The 22,097-nt window shown below is 37.5% G+C and overlaps 1 protein-coding gene across 1 annotated transcript in view; it reads left to right on the top strand.

The window, feature by feature from the left end:
* The window catches only part of REC114 (REC114 meiotic recombination protein), a 103,395-nt gene that overhangs the window by 80,481 nt on the left and 817 nt on the right, over window positions 1-22,097 (top strand). The window contains 5 exon segments of the mRNA XM_039856643.1: window positions 6,395-6,478; window positions 13,668-13,848; window positions 16,895-16,904; window positions 18,318-18,339; window positions 19,913-19,999. Of these exon segments, the coding sequence (XP_039712577.1) occupies window positions 6,395-6,478; window positions 13,668-13,848; window positions 16,895-16,904; window positions 18,318-18,339; window positions 19,913-19,999 (384 nt within the window).

Here is a 22,097-nt window from a genome sequence, read left to right as displayed (position 1 = left end):
CTCTGACCCTTTACAGAAAAAAAAATGTGCCGATCCATGATCTAGAGGACTGATGATCCAATTTCTTCAACAAAAATTTGCAAGGGATAAAAAGATGAAAGGAAGAACGAATAATGTAAAAGAGACTTAAGAGACATATTAATTATCACAATATGTGGATCTTATTTGGATGTCTTAAAAAATGAAACAATGTAAAAATTTTAATAAAATAATTGAGAAATGTGAAGTGACAAAGATATTTGATATTAAAGAATTATTTATTTTTAAATGCATGCTAATGATTATGTGTTTGTTTTAAGAATAGTCCATAGCTTTTAGAGGTGCATTCTGAAATACTTACAGATGTCTGGATTTGCTTCAAAATAATCCAGGCAATGAGAGTTAAAATTGGCCATGCAATGAAAATTGTTATCACTGGAAGATGGGAGCATGGTGGTTCATCATACTATTTTACTGTTTTCTCTACTTTTATGTAAGTTTAGAAATCTATATTACAGAGATAAAAGTAGATCAATTATTTTACAATAAAAGATTTTAAAAGTCAATTTAAGAGTCATTTCCTCTGGGCCTCATAATCTAATGCCTCTTTTCTGTGCTTCTGTAGAGTCATGGAACTTGCCACATTATTACTGTTAAATGGTTTATTTGTTGGATTTCCCCTAGACTGTCAGTTCTCTAAGAGACTTTGACCTGCTAGTGTCAGTCATAAGACCTGGCACAGAGCCTGGTACATAATTGATTCTTAATAAATATTTTTGGAACAAATTGGGACTTTTCATAGCATATCATAATTTCTAAACGTTAAATGTTCTAAAACATAGTAGTCCTTATGCGTTAATATTATTTATTAATTTTATTTATCTTACTCCTCCAAACAGACTGTTTTACTATGAAACCATACTGTTTATATATCTCTTATAAGTTAGGAAAATTACAACTCCAAAATAAATTATTGAATGGGCATGTTAGTTTGAGCCATCTCAGTTTGAGACAGAAAGTTGTTTATCTTCATGCTAAGGAGTAAGTCCTTCTGAGTAAGACAATTACTTCTTCCCCAAGGACAGTATTGTGTATTTCTGAATGTAGAAGAACTTTCCATATTTAAATCTAAGATCAAAATCTAATCCTTGAACCCAGCTACAAATTTTTATTATCTACCTTATTGCTCCCTTTTATTAGCTTAATAAAAAAACAGTTGGTTATGATTATTAAAAATTTAATTTTTAAAAATCTCAGTTCTTTTGTTTGCTTTCTTCTCACTGCACATTATCTTCATATTCTGTAGCAGCTCTTTTATGATGGATTTTTTTGTCCCGTTTTCAGTGTAATTTGAACCTCATGAATCCTGAGCTCCCGGGAAAGTGAGTCAAAAGCAGAACCCTGAAGCTTAAGCCAGGATCTAATTTTTAAATAAATCACCAGGCACCTAAACACCTCATATTCATCAAGAAGTTTTTTTGGTATTCTGGGTTTGGTGACTAGGTGGATTGTCAAGTGACTAGGTTAGTTATCAAGTTATTTTTGTAACCATATTCTCCTATGCTGTTTTTCTTTAAATCAGCGTATTTGTAACAGGCATGAGCATTTTCAATTTTTCATAAAAGTAAAATGCTGTGGGTTTTTTTAAAGCATTTATGATCATCTCTGGCATGTTTTTAAAACAGATTACATAGCTATATGCCAGTGATCCCTATGATACCCTCAAACGGGTAGGTAAAGTCAAAACTGAGAGGTGTCTGAAGCCCTAAAGAAACTAGCTCCATGATAGAATCAGCAGCAAGGGAAATAGACTTGGTAAGGGTGAGTACACAGATAGTTTTTCTACCATCTTTGGATGTCAGATTGTCTAAATCTAATCTCTGCATCTGTTATTTAGAGGAGCCATCAGTCGAGCTAAACTGAATTCACCAGATGGATAAGTCTTAGAGGAGATTCAGAGAGGTGGATTTTCAAAGATAGGGAGATCAATTATTAAAATCTAGCAATATATAAATGACAGGTGATTACTAAATCCCAAAACATTAGAATGAAAAATGCTCTTTCTGAATCTTGAACACGATTAGTATAAATCACAAGTAAGATGTTCTATATCATTGGACAGGTAATAAATTGGTGGACCTCACTACCCCCAAGAAATGATACTGGCATGAAATATTGTTAATTAATTTTAATAAAGTTTCATTCTTTAATTCATTCACTGAATAAAACTTATTGAAGCATCTTCTAGTGTCAAACACTGTAATAGGTTCTATATATACAGAAGTGAGCAAAACAGACATAACCCCTGCCTGCATGGGGCTTATTAGTCTAGTGAAAAAATAAACAATAAGCACATAATTTCTACAGGCAGACACACACACACACACATACAGAGTGATAATTGCTATAAAAGAAAAAGAGAGTGCTCTCGGAAAGTGTAACAGGGTGCCCCAGTTGAGTTTAGGGGTAAAACGAACAATGATTAGAGGCTAATTAAGCAAAAAATCAAGGTTGTGGAGGAAGAGGCAGAGAGAAGAGATATATAGAGGCTAAGACAAAATAATTTTGACAAACCAATGAAGAAGAGCTGTAAAATGGCTCAACTGAGAGGTGTTGTCAGGAAGGAAGGCCACAGTCTTTCTCCGCATAGCCACAGAGTCTTAATCTGAATGGCTGCTGGGACTGACTCAGTAGCAAATATTTGCTAAACATTGTGATAGTTACTGGGGACTCAAACCTGCCATGCCCTGCCTAGAGAAGGATCTAATTCTAATCAGGGAGGAAGAAATGTAACTATCATACAGTGTGATAGACACAACAAAATCCTGAGAGAGCATAGGATTCTTTGCCTTGTGAGGAATGGTTGAGATAAAGCTGGGTTTTAAAAGTTGAGTGAAAAAGGAAGGCCATTTCAGGAATCAAGGCGTGAGGAGCATGACATGTTTGCAGAACTGTGGGGAGTTTGCTATGGCTTTAATGTAAGGTTTGTACAAGAGCTGAAGGAAATAGTCACTAGAGAAAGGCAGAAGCCAAATGTTAGAGATTTATATTCACTGAGGAATTTGGACTTTATCCTGCAGGTGTTTCTTGTGATGGGGTGGGGGTGGGACAGGTGTGGAAGAGACGATGACGGGAATCCTGTGTTGAAAGGCAGTGACTTATTCAGATTTTTGTTTTACAAAGACTATTATGGCAGTAGCATAGATAGATTGAGAAACTGGGCCTGGAGAAGGGGCCCTAATTGGGAAGATATCGCAGTAATTCTGGGGAGAACTGCTGGCAGCCTGACGTAGCAGTGACATTGTAAATGGGGAGAAGGGTCAGATGAAAAAGCTGTTTGGGGAAAGAATCTCTGAAGACTTGAGGACTGATTGGTGTGACAGGAGGAGTGAAGAAAGACAGAGTCAAGCATGGTACCAGGTTGACGCCCTTGGTAACTGACTGGTGTGTGAAGCCATTCACTGAGGCAGCAAGTGTGAAGAAAACTGTCGAGTTCCAGTTGGGCAAGTTTACATGGAGAGGTCTGTGGAATAGCCAAGCCGAGAAGTCCCATAGGACCCAAATTGGACTGGAGCTAGGAAGAAACAAGATCAGGCGTGGGCTAAGAGCTGATCGTTTCTTTTCCTTTTTAATAAATTTTTATAGTTTTAGAATTACAGATAAGTCGCAAAGATAGTACAGGGTTCACATAGAAATAGCATTTCTTTGGGTCTTGCTTCCACCTCTTCCTTGGGTTTATGCCATATTGCAATGAGTATCCTTATTTGTACAAATATTTCTGTACATGTGCATAAAAGGCTTGTATGGTTCAAAAAATCAAAGCAATATAAAAATGCATACAGTAAAAATTTTTACTCCTGCCCCTACCCCTGCCCCTGTGCCATTCAGTCTCACTCCCTACAGGTAGCTATTTTTATTAGTCTCCTGTGTACTCATTCTTCTGTTTTTTAAATGTAAATGCAAGCAAGCAAATAATAAGGGTATATATAGTCAGGCACTGCTTAGCTACCAGGATATATTCTGAGAAATGCATTGTTAGGCAATTTTGTCATTGCACGAACGTCATAGAGTGCACTAACACAACCTAGATTGTAGAGCCTACTACAGTAACTGCATGTGCTATACTTTTATGCAACTGGCAGTGCAGTAGGTTTGTTTACGCCAGGATCACCACAAACATGGAAGGAAAGGATTGCTCTAGAATGTTACCATGGCTACGATGTCAATAGGCAATAGGAATTTTTCAGCTCCATTATAATCTTGTGGGACCACCATGTATATGCAGTCCATTATCGACCAAAATGTTTTTATGCAGCACACAACTATATACATTGTATGTCCCCTACCTTTCTTATACAAAAGATAATGTATTATGGACATTGTTCTGTAGGTTGCTTTTTTGCTGGACAGTATGTACTGTAGAGATCAATACATATAGAACTGTACCATCTGAGAAGGTAGCTAAGGACCATATGTGGCTACTGAGCATTTGAAATATGGCAACTAAAAGACAGAGTTTAAATTTAATTTAAATTTTGATTTTAAAATGGAAGCAGTATAAAATATTTTCCCATAAAACTCAACTTTATTGTTATGCTAGAACTATATTTCATTTTTACCATGGAAAATACAGCATCTAAATTGAGATATGGTGTAAGTTTAAAATACACTCAATTTCAAAGACTTTGTTTACATTATTTTTGCGCTGTCATATTAATAATGTTTTACATTGTTTACATTTTAAATAGAATATTTGATTTAAGTTAAATAAAATATTAAATTTTACCAAATCCTTTTTCTTTTAAAAATATGACTACTAGAAAATTTTAAAGTAAAGTTACATAAGTGGCTCAAATTATATTTCTACTGAAGAGTGCTGATATAGTGTCTCCATTATTTTTTACAGTTTTATAGTATTCCACTGTATAGAGTACCATACTTTATTTAACCAGTCCACCACTGATGCATACTTAGATTGTTTCCAATCTTTTACCATTAAAAATGCAGAAGTGCTTAACCTTGTCCATGCGTCACTTTACACATGTGCAGGTTGATCTGAGATTCCCAGTATTGGGATTGCTAGATTAAAGAGTAAATGCATTTGTAATTTTGATATTGCCAGTTGCCCTCCATAAGAGATGTACCAATTTGTACTCCCACCAGCAATGCGTTCGAGTGCTAGTTTCTCCATAAACTGTCATTTAAAACTACAGTATCTGCATGTTTTGGGATATAATAATGAACACATTTCTTTTTGCTAATTCCAAGAAAGTTTTAAAAAGAAATCATAAATGGTTTACCTAACTTCTTTTTCTGTTAAAAAAAGAAAGAAAACCAACCATTAATAATAAAACTCTTAGAATCAACATTTTAGAATTGACTCTTTTTTCTAATGAAAATGTTAAGGAATTAACCTACACGTTTTTCCTGGGCTGTGAATTTCTGCAGAAGTTTCATCATTTTAGGATTTGAGAATAGAGATTTTGTGATGATTCCAGTGGATAAGAGATAACATTTTGTTGTTGTTGTTTTCCAAGACTTAGAGATTTCTCAAATGCCTACAGCAGCCTTCCCTGGTTCGGTGGACTGACATTACAAGGTAGAAAGGCAATATGCATGCAGGTTTTACGTACTGTCAGTTTATCAGTTCCCTGTATTTGTTTCATTAAATGCTAAACACTTTCTAACTTAATGGGCTGCTTAACTGAGGAAATCCACCCAAACATAATTGGAGCTTATGAGCTGCCATAATCATTAGATAGTTAATTCTATTTATTAATAAGCTGCAGAAAAAGATCATCTTTCCACTTTTAGGATCCAACTGTTATCCTTCTTATGAGACTTGTGTGCTTTCTACTGCTCTCTTTGCCTTTTTTGTTTTTGGTTTGTTTGTTTTTTTCAGATTGAAATGAAGAACTAAACATTGAACCTCCAAAAACAAATTGTTTCAATTTTTCTATTCATAGGAATCTGAAAATAAGGTTCTCATGAAGAGAAATCTCACTATGTAGTTAGGGATGTGTCCAGTAAGTTAATGTTAGTATAACAAATCCTTGGATTTCAGGAATATAATGTCATATTTTGGCAAATCTTAGAGGCATAGAAGAGTATTTTATAGCAAATATGACTGTGAACATTTACCATCTTTAATAGTTTATTGTTTTTCAATATGAAATGATTAAGAAAATGAATAAAAGGTGAAACAGTGTTAACGTGCAGGAAGAGCACTAGGACAGAGAGATTTATTGGAAGGGTCATCTTTAGCAGTTGGTGATATTGAGTCATTTCTCCTGTGTTTAAGTCATAGAATAAATAATCATACAACTTTCTAATAGGAAGCAGCTGCACTACAGCTATTCTTCATGTCCTGTTTTTTTTTTTCTTTTGCTAATTTTGCTTAATTATTTTGTTTCAGGAAGGGTTTTCACTCATTGGTAGCAAGAACTGGTTGAAGATTGTAAGACGCATGGATTGTCTGTTGTTTGGAACAACGATAAAGGCAAGATACTTGTGTGGCCAGCTGTTTTTAAGTGCACCCTACTCATCTTTTATGTGCATATGGGAGGTGGGGGTGGGAGCTTCTCTTTGCAGATGAAATGGTACTGAGAATAACACACATGTTTAAGAAAGGTTTGCATGGTGAACAACATGAAACAAGGACTCTAGAGGCAGAAGCCTAGTTTGTAAGAGGACATTCCTGAAAAGCCAGGGCTGGGCTTGGTCTGTCAGTACCTGTCTGAGGGAGCTGTGTAGCCATTCTCCATTGCCCGGGTGCAAATCCAGTGAAGATGGAGCAAATCATTGTATGTCTTGCCACTGAGGTGTTAAAAAGTTGTGTACTTTGAAGTGCTTCACTGAATGTCTTTTCATTTTTCCTCTCTTTAATATTAAAAATTCCCTTTCTTTTGCTTTTTACCTATATTAAAGATAAAGAATGATTCTCATCAAAGAAACATGTAGACTAATCCCCTGGATTATTTTTTTTTTTTCAGAAATAACTATAAAAAATCAATCTATTAACATTCACTGAGTAGGCAATATTAAAATTTAGGTGAAAGATCCTAATTTCTAATGGGCTCATAGACTGAAAGTTGGAAGAGATCTTTAAGAGCATCTAATAGAAGTGTCTTAACCTGGGGTCCACAGGCCGTCCAAAGGTTCCTCAAAAAATTCAGGAGACCAGGAAATGCATGGATTTTCACTGACCTCTAATTGAAATTTATCATTTCCTTCAATGACGAATGTATGCATCAGACCACAGTATTAGAGCTTTACACCAATAGAAGTCACAGTTATTTTTGAATCACATTATAGTTGTTTCAGATATCTTAAATGTCATTTATGCTCATCACTACCTCAAAATTATGGTGGTTATTAGCATTGCTAGATCTCTTTATTGAGTATGTTAATCATATATATTATTCACAAGTTAGTGTTTTAATATTATAATAAATCATTTCAGTACAATTGGTTTCCTTTGCAATCTTATATATTTTGTGTGATTAAAAATATTGCTCTAAGAAGGGGTCCACTGGCTTCACCAGATCACCAGAGTGGTCTGTAGCATATACTCAAAAAATTCTAGAACCCCCATTTTCATTTTTACATGTGAGGGAACTGATTTCAACTTAAGTCAATAGCCAAAGTTATAACTAGCTATCAGAGAACTAGGCCACCCATTGGGCTTCTGACTCACAGCCCTGGACTGTGTCATGCTGAATGAATGTATATGTCTTTTAAAAAGTTATACCATGCCATATGTATTTGAATTTTAAGTTTTCCCTGATTATAAATTATTATTTAAAGTTTTTACTATAAAGAGTAAAATAAAAATCAGTCATAGTTTGACACTCAAAAATAATCATATTACAGACAACAGAATGTTTGTTACCAGAAGGGAAGGGGGTGGAGGGATGGGTGAAGAGGGTAAAGGGGGTCAAATATATTACAGAAGGAGACTAGACTTTGAGTGGTGAGTACACAGTAGTGAGTATACAGATGTCATATTATGAAGATGTACACCTGAGACTTATATAATGTTATTAGTAACCAATGTCACCCAAATAAATTTAATTTAAAAATAATCATTGTAGAGAGAGAAGGAAAAAAAATGGCATAGATGATAGAGGCTTTTTTTGTCCCTCTTGCAACCAAATCAAAGTTGTGACAGAAATACAAAGCAAACAGCAAGGAAAGTCGCCTGGGATCTAAATGAACAAGCCCTACAACTAGGGAGAAAAATAAGAAATCACCCTGCAATAGGAGGAGGTAGATGGAGCAGGGACGTGAGGCAATTTAATATGAGTTAAATTCTGTGTAGTGTTAAAGATTATATTTCTTTTCTCTGGCAGAAAGATTATATTTATTTCTCTAGCAGAAATAATAGAGTATATAAGTTCTGCCTACTTGTATTTCCTTTTTTTTCAGTAATTCTGATCAAAATGGCCTGGTAGATTAGCTAACAGTTGACCCATAATTCCCTTTCTGGAAGGACTTTGGTTCAAATAAGTAAACCCAAACCACGGTCCTCTTTACTTTTCACTCCCAGTAACTAACTGAAGAAACTTTTCATGATTTCTTCTGGCCTAGGCTTTGGTTTCAAAGCAGACAGTCAAAGAAAATGCTGAAATCCCATCTCTGGTTAAGTCCTTTCTCTGTACTTTCCCCTGTACCCCATTTTTTACAATAGAGGAATTTACTACTTGAGGTGGGGAAAACTGCTCTGGTTGGGACCCTAGTGGTGATGGGAAACTTCTTACAGATCTAAGTGATGAATCTAAAACCAGCAGGAAAAGTCAATGGGTTTGTGAGATCTCTGATATCTCCTTGGCTCTCCTCTAATTTGGTGCTAACTGGGCCCCATGTCTTCTGTATGGGTTAAGACCGTGTAATGTTAACTATAGAGCCTGTGGCTTAAGAATTTCCACATGGCCAAAGTGAAGAGACAAAGAAACAAAACTCCGGATAAAGAACTAAACAAAATAGATACAAGCAATTTACCAGATGCAGAGTTCAAAACAGTGATTATAAGGATGCTCGATAATCTCAGTGATAACTTCAACAAAGAGATAGGAAGCATAAAAATAGAGATAGAAAACATAAAAAGAACCAATCAGAAGTGAAGAATACAGTAACTGAAATGAACAATACATTAGAAAGACTCAACAGTAGATTAGACGAAGCAGAGGATTGAATCAGTGATTGGGAAGATAAAGTAGTAGAACACACCCAATCAGAACAGCAAAAAGAAAAAAGAATTTTGAAAAATGAGAATATTTAAGGGGCCTCTGGGACAACATCAAGCATACCAACATTTGAATCATAGAGGTACCAGAAGGAGAAGAAAGCGAGCAAGGAATTGAAAACTTGTTTCAAGAAATAATGACAGAAAACTTCTCTAACCTGGCAAAGGAAAGACATATAAACCCAGGAAACACAAAGGATCCAAAACAAGATGAACCGAAGAGGCCCACACCAAGACACATCATAATTAAAATGCCAAAGGTTAAAGGCAGAGAATCTTAAAAGCAGCAAGAGAAAAGCAGTTAGTGACATACAAAGGAGCTTACATAAGACCATCAGCTGATTTCCGAACAGAAACTTTGCAGACCAGAAGGGATTGGCTTGAAATATTCAAAGCGATGAAAAGCAAGGACCTACAACCAAGGTTATTCTATCCAGCAAAGTTATCATTTAGAATCGAAGGACAAAGAGCTTCCCAGACAAGAAAAAACTAAAGGAATTCATCATCACTAAACCAATATTACAAGAAATGTTAGAGGGGTGTCTTCATTAAGAAAAAGATAAAGAATATGAATAATAAAATGGCAATAACTACATATCTATCAACAATTACTTTAAATATAAATGGATTAAATGCTCCAATCAAAAGACTTAGATAAGAAGACTAGAATTTTACATATGCTGGTTACAAGAGACTCACTTCAGATCAAAAGATCCACACAAACTGAAAGTAAAGAAATGGAAAAGATATTTCATGAAAATGAAAATGAAAGAAACAAAACAAAACAAAACTGGGGTAGCGATACTTATGCCAGACAAAATAGACTTTAAAGCAGAAGTTATATCAAGAGACAAAGAAGGACCCAGTCATCCCACCTCTAGGTATTTATCCAAAGAAACCCAAAACTAATTCAAAAAGACATATGCATCTATATGTTCATTGCAGCGTTATTTGCCATAGCCAAGATATGGAAGCAACCTGGGTGTCCATCAATAGATGAATGGATAAAGAAGTGGTATATATATACAGTGGAATATTACTCAGTCATAAAAAAAGAATGAAATCTTGCTATCTGCAACAACAGCGTGGCTGGACCTAGAGGCTATTGTGCTAAGTGTAATAAATCAGACAAAGACAAAAATCATGATTTTACTTATATGTGGAATTTAAAAAACATAATAAATGAACAAACAGAAGCAAACTCACAGAGAACATTTTGATGGTTCCCAGGTAGGGTGTGGGAGTTTGGGGGATGGATGAAAAAGGAGAAGGGATTAAGAAGTACAAATTTGTAATTACAAAATAGTGTGGGGATGCAAAGTACAGCATGGGGAATATAGTCAGTAATATTGTAATAACTGTACGGTGTCAGATGGGTACTAGATTAACCAGGTGGTCACTTCATAAGTTGTATAAACATCTAATCACTATATTGTACACCGGAAACTAATATTATATGTCAACTGTAATTGAAAAAAATAAAAATTATTTTTAAAAAATCTTTGCTCGAAGATGCTGTTCACAACTGTGGGTTAGAATTTAGTGGGCCCCATACCTCCCGGAAGGTGAGTTTTTCTGTGAGTACATAAAGTGAAGTGCAAAGAGAGAAGCACTTATCCTTAACCGTTTTTTCCTCAAGGAGTCTGTGTAAAGGGATTTTTTACTTGAAATTAAGTGTTTTGAAGTAATGTGGGAACAATTTAACATGAGCCACCACTTAACATACAATAATTTTGAGCTAATCTCCTTAGATGATGGGAGCTGAGAGTGTGTATTTGGGACTGTTCCCGGCTGTTAGTATATACTTGAAAACTTTTCATTTCACAGCAAGTGAATTTAAAAGATTTTTTGACTTTTAATTATGGCCTAAAAATAAATCTCGTCAAGATTTTCAACCTAGGAGTCCTCTCCGTTAACCCGGTGGTAGGTTTTCCATTGCGCTACCGCAGGATGTTAAGGATGTGGGATGGAGACGGAACTCATTTTCAGACTTTTCCTGATGTACCTTGGGTCCTTGGGTTTATCTTGGGTCCTCACACAATGAAGTGGTATTTCTGGCTTCAGATGATAAGCTTAAATTCTATCTGAGAATTTTACAAAAGGAAACATGGAGCAGTGCTGCAGTCAAGCTGTCAGACATACAACCTTCCCTGTCATTTCTTGGAACTGCATTCCAAAAAAACCCTAAATACCCAAATTCATTCTATGTACACTCACATGTAGACACCACTAGACTTACACAATTGATCTGAGATTTTTGCTCTGTTTATACACTTAATAATTGTCTATTTCTGCATATAGTTTTTCATCTACCTATGAGGTATAGTTTTTAATGTATTGCTTCTCAAAGGTTATGTAAGTAGAGAATCGTAATAGAAATAGCTACTATAACTTCATATACATATCTTCACATAGAGTCTGAACTAGAGTGAATTGGAAACAGCTGATTAACTGTAAACAAGAAATCAGCTCAATTTCAGAAAAAGAAGATTCATAGTATTACCAGAAACTGAACTTACCAGTTCTTTTCTCTTCCTCAGGGAAAGTTAGCTTTCAGTGACTCTTGATAATTTGGCGATTATTCATCCAAGAGAAAAGTGGCTAAGGAAATGAATAGGCACTAACAAAAGAAAAAATACAAACGACCAATAAGTATAAGAAAAATATTCGACCTCACTTATAATCAAAGAAATGAAATTCTAAGATAAAAATCTCTGTTAACCTAGTAGGTTAAAATTTTTTTTTAAAGATTAAGAATCCCTGGTGTTGGAGGGCGCAGGGAGATGGGTGCTTGAATGCAGGGTGAGAGAGAATTGGTGCTATCTCGCCCCAGGCAGTTCGCCACTGGGTACCAAATTACACAGATCCTTTGACCAGGCAAGTCTGCTTTCAGGCATTTATGTATAAAAATGTGTGTATAAGACTGCTTATCAAACCTTTGTGGTTTATAATAGGAAAAAAGGCTGGAAATAAATGTTTGTTAATAGGGAGTCAAAGGAATACTCTTTAGCTATTAAAAGTAATGAAGTATACGTCTATTTTTATAGTTATTGCTAAATGAAAAATTAGGTTACAAAACAGTAGTGTAAAATATATATGTAATATATATAACCTGTATATTATATAATATATAAACTGTAATACATATATTTGTATATGGGTATGTATATGTTCTAATATATAGATACAAGAATATTTCCTTTTCATAGTTTTTTATTGTTGGAGGGAGTGATAATAGATTATTTGTATATTCGGAGGGTGGCGGGGGGGAAGATTACATGAATTAAAAATGAAGGGAACCCAGCAGTGCAGTAAAGGGGTAGCAGTGTCTGTTCTTCTAAACATGACACCTGGCCACTGCTCAGCCATGCCAAGAGTTTTCTGTAACCTAAATATGGGGCTTTACTTCGTGGTTTTATCTAAACATTTAAATCGTGTAAATTGTAAACAGGAGAATCAAGGAATTTTGTGTATAGGAACTTACAGGATTTTGCTAACTGTGGTTAGACACATTTTCCAGTTAGCAGTGTGATTTAATAAATGGAAAGCACTGTCAATTATGCTAAGCTAGCATCTGAATTTCTGTATGGAGGAAATTGAATAAAGGTACAAAATATATACAATCCCATTTGGGGTGTCTTTTGTGTAAGTTGACTTCTCTAAACTAGGTAGAATATTATACTAGAAAAAGAGGAAACTACTTCTATTAAAATAATAAGTTTAGTGTTGTTATAATTTAGTCTTTCTTAAACTTACAATCAAATAAATTCGATGTAGTTGCCAGATCTTTAAAATTTTAATTCTATCTCTCCTTCACTTGCTGATTTGTCAAGGGATGTAACTTACACAGCCTATTAAAGGCAACATATGATTCTGTGTGTGGTCTGTATGGTACTCTGGCCTCTTTAAAGGTAAAAGACACTACACATCATTGACATGACACATGAGCTTTTAGTATCAGCCTTTCCCCTGTTCCCAGTCTTGTTTTTCAGTTTCACTGGCTAGTTTAATGGGGCATCTACATAGTTCGATCTTTTATATACTTGGGTCTAGAAAATTTTTGTTGAGCTGGGGATATGCTGTATTAGCTTTACTGATTTTTCAACTAAGGAATTAAAAGCTATGAAATCTTTATCTCAAAGTAAGATGAAACATTGATCTTTTACTACAGTCAGTATAGTCACCTTCCTGGTCTGCATGGTATGGGCTTTGCCATTTTTTACTGAAGGAAATGAACTTTAGTATGAGGAACAGCTCCCAAAAGTGGGAAGAAAACTAATTATTGGCTTTTCTATACCTACATCAATTATTTAGGGTACGTGCTCCCTTATCCACATTCCTCCTCCTCCAAGCAAAGGGGGCACCCACTAGAAGACCCTACAGTAAATAAAGCTGAAGTGATATGACAAGGGTCACTTAGAACAACTTCTGATTTGTCAAACAGAACAAGAGTCGCATGTTCCGGGTACAGTTTAGTGGAGAGTCAAAGGAGCAGTCGCTGGAACACTGCTGCAGCTGCGTGCAGAGCCTGGCCCAGTACGTAACCGTCCAGGTGCCCGATGGAATCAGCCAGGAGCTCGGGCCGTGCCCCAGCTCACTGAGGGAGGATGAAAGCCAAGGGAAGGGTGTCCCACTACAGCACCAAGTAAGTAGGCTCGTGTGTGTGTTGGCTGTGCAAAAAACCTGACGAGGTAATAATGCTCTCTGGGGACCAGGATCACAGTTGTCGAGTCCGTCAGGTTTGTAGGTTAAAAGATATCTAATATTGAGTGACTTATTTAAGTTGAAGGTTGATTCTCATTGTAGCTACCTATAATTTTAGAAATTAGACTGGGAGGGGGTCCCAGCTACATTCTAGTGTCACTATGGGACAGCGGTAACCAAAGTATTGTCCACAGGCCCCTCCCTGAAACCTTTTCAGGGACCCACACAGTGCATGTAGTAATATTAAAACATTATTTGCCCCTTTCACTTTGACGATATTTGCCTTAAGCATTGTGAGCAAAATTGTTGTCACCTTAGTGCAAATCAAGGCTATGGTACCCAGCTGTACCAGTAAACACCATATTCTTCACCAATCACTTGCAAATAAGAACAAACAGAAGAATCCTGCATTCTGAAGCACAATACTTGTTCCAAGGGACAGCATTTGTGTCACTGCATTGGGAGCTGAGCTAGCCTTTCTTCAATGAACACTGTCATTACTTGAAAGAACAACAGACAAACTATGGTTATTCAGGTTTGGGTATTTGGTGGACATTTTCTTAAAAATGAGTAAAGTGAGTGTCAGTCATTTCAAGGCAACAACTGATAGTATTTATCAACAATGATGAAATAAGCTTCTCAAGTAAAAATTAGAATCTCAGATAACTTTTATTAGCCACTTGAGCTTCACAGCTTCCTAACCCAGAAGACTTTTCTATTGCTGCTATTAATGAACTTGATTTTTTAAATATAATTACATGACAAAATGTTTCAACATTTGGAAGATCTGTATAGTTCAGTGAGCCAGTATTTTCCAAATGGCCAACTGTATGGTGCTAAAAAATCACGCATGGATAAAAGATCCATTCAAAGTACAAAACAGACCAATAGATTTTAATTATAACAGAGTTCATTGCTATGATTTCAGATTCTTTGTTACAAGTAACCTTTAAGAAACTATCACTTGTTGAGTTTTAGTGTCATATCAAAGAATGTTCACGATTAAATGAAAAGGCTGTTTTAAAATACTTCTGCCATTTTCCATCTACGTATCTGTGTGGAGCCAGATTTTCTTTAGCCAAAGCAACATGTGTCAGCAGATTGAATGCAAAAGTAGAGTCCAGCTGTCTTCCATTAAGCTAGATGTTAAAGAAGTTTACACAAATTACTTTTTTTAGAAAATATATTTTTCATAAAAATGTTTTAAAATATTAACAATGAGTTTATTATTTTTAATGAATTAATATTAAAAATTTTTGTTTTAACTTCTAACAGATAAATATCAGATAGATGTAACTGAGACAAAAACTGTTTGAGGGCCTAAGTGTGTAAAGCGGTCTTGTGATCACAGCTTGAGAATCATTATTAGGCTTTCTCCGAGGAGTACATATTCTCTCATTTCTTTGGCATAGCCTCAGATGCTGTTACAATAAGCACCTACTTCTGCTCTTGGAATGAAATGCCAGTTTCAAGCTGTTTTTTTTTTTTTCCTGCTTTGAGAAACGACTGTCCAAACATGGTTTCCATCGCTTTATCCTGCTAGGTCTCCTTAAACTCACTGGACCAAGATGATTCATTTTTGCTGTTTTATCACCAAAGTTTCTTGTCATTCATAATTTATCTAGGGTGAACATAAATTTACATTATGTATTGTAAAGTCTGTTTCTTTAAGCAAATGCTGTATGATTTTCTCTTAAATGTGTTGTTTGCCAAATCAGATTTCGGTGTTTTAGAATTCTTCCCCTTCATTTGTTTCTGCGTGATCTTTTTGCGAAGTCAACCCTAAAACTGCTTTTCTCACAAACTCTGGATCTTTTCAAACATTATGCCTCATCAGCTCCTGCTATGTTCTTAAAGAATCCCCTCTCTACAAATGGGATAGTGTGGTTTATTATGGGGGACTTTATTGCTTATGATCCTTTGCCCTTTAAATAGATTTCCTTTTATTGTAGGTTTCATTGACCAGTTGTTAGAGTCTGATTATAGTACCCAGTGCATGGGCTACAACAGGAACCAAGTAGGGTCCCAGAATTTGGGAAATAGGTCTGGGATGCCATATAAAGGTAATGAAGACAAATCTGTCTACATAATTATCTAAATGTAAAAAGATAAATCGTAATTGTAACATGTAGTAACAAATGCAAGCTGGAGGTTTTGAGCTACAGCAGCAGATGGCTCTAGCTCTCTGATTTTAAAGGCTGGTCCAAATATCTAGATGGAAATATCCCAAGCAGCTGGAAAAGTTTCATGTCTTTTCTCGATTTTGTATTCAGGGACCTTACTGAGCCATAGTTTGGTGTTCTGAGTAGATGAAGAGAGCACAATGTGCAAAGACCACTGGCTTTGGAATCAAAATGGATCTAAGTTTGAATCATGGTCCAAGTAGGAGTTGCATGATCTCATGCAAGTCACTGAACCTCATCTGTAAAATGGGAGGATTTAAATGCTGTATATATAGAGCACCTAGTACAATGCCTTGCCAATATTTAAATAGCATTATCCATTATTACTATTACTGACAGTACTGTTACCCTTTCAGATCTGCCTGCCTTTTGCAAATGAACGAATTAGCATCCTAGTCAGTTAGCAAGGGTCAGGACTCCAGAGTCAACAGGGCCATGGCAAGATGGAGTATAGGCTGCAGAGTAGAAGATAAAGCCACCGTGTTACTTCACCAGAGTGCAGACCTTGTGAAGCACTGCTTAGAAGAGTCTAGTCATCCTAATGACAAAACAGTCCCTAAGTTTGCCCTTAGTTGCCGCTATGCAAATTTGGTGTCATGCTCCCTATCTTGGAATCCATCTCACAAAGTATAAGCTGTGGCCAAGCTCTAGTCACCTTGTTGCTTTCTTGTATTCAGGTGTGTCATTTTCCCAATACCTATATATTTCTTTAGCATAGTTTTGTCACCAGTGAGGTGATGTGAAATCCAGCGTTGCCCGAGTGGTGTGGGGGAGGAGGTGGTAGATAGTAGAAAGTGGGTTTGTGTGTTGTTGACCCTCTGTTCTTACCCGCTGATGCAGCAAAGAATTACACGTCAGAGAGATTTAGAAAAAGATTAAAAGTACATTTTAGAAGGATGTTCCCTGCTGAGGAAGGCTGCAGTCCTTATGAAGAGGTAAGATAGTACGCCCTAAAGGGAGGGGCGGGTTTCCAGCCAGGAGAGCTGTAACATTGTGGAGATGGGAAAGTCTGCTTATATTTGGGCCGTGATGGGAGGGCCTAGGTGATCTGTATGTGAGGTCACCTTGACTGACATACGAGGCTTTGCCTACTGCGCATGTGCTTACTCAGAATTCAGTCTGTTATAACTAGATTTATGAACTTCTAGGCATAGTCATGAGATTATGATGATGCTATAATGAGGCTGAAGTTAGGGGCAGTAATTTCTGTGCATGTGTTTGTAGCTGGTGTAGGCCAGCAGCTCTTATGGCCTTCGTGCTCTAGGATTTAGGGTAATTTCTAACCTTAAAAGGGAGGTATTTCTGCGAGGTGCTGAGGAAAGGTCTTTGAGGGAAGTGTCTATGGTTACAGGACTGGGCCTTGGCTCCTGTTGCTCATGCCTACTTACCTAACAGTTCTTTGTTGCAAATGGAGTTATTTCTGTGTCTATTTCAAGTTCTTGAGTCATTTCCTGGCTCATATTTTGTTTTTACTTTTCATCAGCCTTGCAATTTTGCTAATTGTGGCTTAACCAGGTGTTTCTCGACCTGAGGGCTTCTAGGTCAACCCAGCCCATCCAGGAGGAGGGCAGGAAAGACAGGAAAGAGGATGATGGCATTTGCTAGGTGAACTCTCTCCTCTTTTAGCACAAGAATTCCAGAAGAAAGCAGCCAGGGGGCTCCAGCTACTGTGTGCACAAAATCCTCCATCCCTGTGTAATCCTGGAGCCACCCCATTAGCCTCAGGTGCTTCTATCACACATGGTAGTGTTTGTGGCATGTGGCTTTTGGTTGATGCCTCTTCCAGTCGTTTGAAGAACATGGTGTTAGCTGAATTGATATGTATCCTAGGAAAACATCAAATATCAGGCCTGGAAGAAACACTAGGCACTAGAATCTGACCTTTTTTTTATAGGCGAGGAAGCTGAAGAGAGGAATGAGGCTTGCCTAAGGGCTCCTGATTCGTTTCCCTTTTGCTCATTTTGATTTTAATCTTGACTAGTTTTCTCCTTGTTCTTTCCTTCATCTCTGTCCTTCCAACATTTTTGATGTGTCCAGATCTACTCTTTTGCTAATACCTACTAACAACAGTCAGCTTCCATATAGGACAGGAAACATTTGGCACCTCTGACTTCCTGCAGCCAGAGCAGAGGCACCTTCCAGAGAAGGCCTTGGTTTCTCCCTATATACCACCAGCTCACACGTGGTGTGGGAACACCTGTCTGGAGATGAGCACCGCAACAGCCGAGGGTATCTGAACAGAGCCAGATCTGCAGTCCTGTGGCTAGGGCGGAGGGCTGGTGGGGCTCTCCTAAAGTGCTGGTAGGCTGAAGCAGCCCTCAGAGCCTTTTACGCCCCCAGGCCTCCTCCTACACCTTGTTGGTGGTATTTGCCTGGACTATGTCACGTGTGTTCTGAGAACAGTCCCTCACATCATAGCTTCTTTTGAAATAGCAGGCACTCTGGAGCATTCTTGCACTTCATGCTCAGCACAATCCCCTCCAGTTAACCCCCTCCACTGTGAGCCCAAAGCCCTACACTTGCCTCCATCCTAGCACTTCCTGGGGTAGATTCTAATCGATGTTTTACATGTTAGGATCTCACTGGGCTGTGGGTTCTTGATGGCTGGACCTCTACCTTGTTCTTTGTGGCTCCCTTCCCTTTATCACCAATGTCTAAGAACTCGTTCTCTCAGAATGTCTAAATTGAGATTTTTTTCCCTCCAGTAGCAGTGTATGAGGGTTCCTACTGGTGGGAATGTAAACTGGTACAGCCACTATGGAAAACAGTAAGGAGTTTCCTCAAAAAATTAATAGAATTACCATATGACCCAGCAATCCCTCTTCTGGGTATCCACCCCCAAAATTTGGAAACATTTATCCATAAAGATACATGTACCCCGATGTTCACTGCAGCACTGTTCACAGTAGACAAGATATAGAAACAACCAGTGTCCTTTGATAGATGACTAGATAAAGAAGAGGTGGTGAATATATACAATGGACTATTACTCGGCCGTAAGATGAAAAACTGGCATACAACATGGATGGATCTTGAGGTTATCACACTAAGCAAAACTGAAAGCAACAAACGAACCAGACAGAGACTCATAGACGTGGACAAGTTTAGTGGCTACCAGAGAGACGGGGGAGGAGAGGTGGATAAGGGTAAAGGGGGTCAAATATAACGGGCCAGAAGGAAGCTTAATTTTAGGTGGTGAACACACAATGCAATATACATACGACATATTATTGAACTGAATACTTGAAACCTGTATAATTTTATTAACCAGTGTCACCCCCAATAAGTTCAATAAAAGTATGTAAAGTTTTTTAAAACCCAGTTTTTATTAAAAACAAGTGGTTGTCTTACAATTATAGAGCATTTTTTTCCTGCTTTGCTTTTCTGCAGTCTACATGTATTACCTGAGTAATAATTGTTAAGTAACCAATATCATGATAATCAGAAGCTGGCAATGTCCACTGCCCTCCGGTACCAGCATGTCCCGGGCTGGGTCCTCAGCTGGGCCTCTGAAGACAAGTACGCCACCACAGTGTTGGACAGAAAGGAGCACTAAGTCTGTCAGACACTGAAGAACCCCAGGTCCAGGGCAGGAGCCCGATTTAAACTCTGTGCATACCTCTGTGTGGTAAATCAAGTAACAGCCCAGCTTAAAACAGGACAGACTACACCGCCGGTGATTTTGCCCTCTTTTCTGATACTCTTCTTTGATCATGAATGCATGTGTTTCCACTTCTTTAATAGCCTGTGGTGTTTATGATCATTTTCAGCTAGTCTCCTTATTGCCGTTGTTTCATTACAGTCACACCAGCACCCGGAGCAGCAGCAGTGTGTACCAGCCCGCACAAGTGTTCCAGCAGGAAGGACCTCAGTGGCCTGGTTAGCTCAGGTAGGGCCTATTTCCATATTTAGTTTTCTTGTCACGAAAAACAGCGATCCTGAAAATTTGTATCCTTCTGTCACTTTCTTGTTCTAGATTAGTAACCTAAAGTCTTGTCAGAGAAGGTGTTACAGAGACAGGCCGTTTTCATCTGCTCTTTTGTGAGATTAGACACGATGGTGCATACTGAAGAACTGTGCTCCTAAGGAAGTAAAAGAAAGAATGGCCTAGAGTGTTAGCCTTTAAATGTGTGAGAGAAAGAAGTTCATTACCACTTTCCCAAAAAGAGAAATAAAGGGAAGAATTTCAATTTAATTGAAATTTGGTAACTATTCTAAGACAAATAACAATATGAATTTGGAGTCAGATCACCAGTGGTTTCTACAGGAACAAATTTTCAGTGCTAAGATCCCAGCTAGGATGTGTGGAAACCCAGGATTCAACTGTTCCCACACACCTGCCTTCAGACTTCCCAGACTTCCCGGCCCCTTGCAGTGCGCTGTCACGAGTCCTGCATAGCCTCTTCCTTCAGACTGTTACCTGGCGTCTGCTCTGCTGGGAACTCCCCGAGAACTGTCCCCTCACTGCATTCCCGGTGGTGCTTGACAGGCTCGCAGGCCAGCAGCTTACACTTCCCACGGAATCCTGCATGGAATTCATCATTATTAAAGGATGAATTTTCTCTTTAATGTATCAAACTGTACTAACTGAAAAAGAAGATATGGGTATTCTCTCCATCTGGCTTACCACTGACTCAAAATAAATGGACAATCAGAATAAAAAACTTTAGAGGTTTCTTTTAATAACTGCAACGATGACAAGAGAAAAAATTAAAAGTTTCTTTGTCCAGCAGCAGTGCAGACTTCATAGTGCCAGTTTGTAGCCTCATATTTGCATTGAGGGTTAGAGATTAATTGAATCAGAGTGGCTGAGGACAGTAGAGGTACCAAAAAAAACATGGAATAAGGTAGGGTGTGATTCAGGAAATATCAGCTGCTATAAAAGGTCTTCCTTAGCCCAGTTTATTTTACATAGTATAGAAGAACCATGTACAAATAAGAAAAAGCAGCAGACTGAGCTCAGATATGTTACTTGTTTCCTTTCTGGACAGTCTAGGAATATGATTAGTACAACTTTTTGGAAAGCAACTGAGCAATACAGGTCAACTTTAACATCTATAATTCTCTTTCAGCTACACAAACATACATGTAAGGGTGTTGTTCACTATTGTTTATAGTAACAAAATTGGAAACATCATAAACGCTCACTGATAAGATACCGAGTGGTTCAAATGTAGAATCACCATGGATGGCATGAAAATGCAGTTAAGAGGGATGGACACCCATCTCTACTGACATGGAAAGATAGTCATAGTAAAAAGTTTTTTTAAAGGGTATAAAGCAGCATATATAACTTTATTGTTTGTAGTAAACACATATACACAGCAAGTTTGGAAGGAGATAAACTGACATGCTAACAGTGGCTCTTACTGGAGAACAGGGCTCCTTGTTACTTTCCTTTTCCTCTTTCTACCTCTAGGTAGAGTCTGAAAAGCTGGTTTCAGTTTAGAAAAGTAAATTTCTATCATACGTAATTTCTAGAGAAGTTGTATAATACACACCAAACCTTGTCATCCATAGAGAGGTTATAAAACCACCTACCTGATAGCATCTATTTGAGGAGCAACTAAGATGGACGTGTCCAAGAACCAAGCACAGGTGGACGCAGCAGAGCCCATTGTCATTACATCGGTGTCGCTGCCATACCTTCCAAATTGCCAAACACTATCAGACTTACTTGAACTCTAATATTTAAGTACTGGCAACTTATTCAACTGGTTTTAAACACTGCAAGTTACCAAAGACATACAGGTGGCAAATAAATACATGAAAAAAACGCTCAATTTTGTGACTTCATTTATGTGACAATCTGGAAAAGATAAAACTGTAAGGTATGGAGAATAGATCAGTGGTTTGACAACAGGAGAGGGTATGATGAGGGGATTTCCTGAGAAGCGATGGAAATATTCTGTTGATTGTGCTGATGGTTGCATGCCTTTCTGTATTTGTCAAACCTCATGCAAAGGGCCAGAAAAAAGACACTGGTG

This window comes from Pteropus medius, unplaced genomic scaffold (genome assembly GCF_902729225.1).
Source record: "Pteropus medius unplaced genomic scaffold, Ma_sr-lr_union100, whole genome shotgun sequence".
NCBI classification, from domain to species: domain Eukaryota; kingdom Metazoa; phylum Chordata; class Mammalia; order Chiroptera; family Pteropodidae; genus Pteropus; species Pteropus medius.
This window is presented reverse-complemented; position numbering and strand designations above follow the sequence as displayed.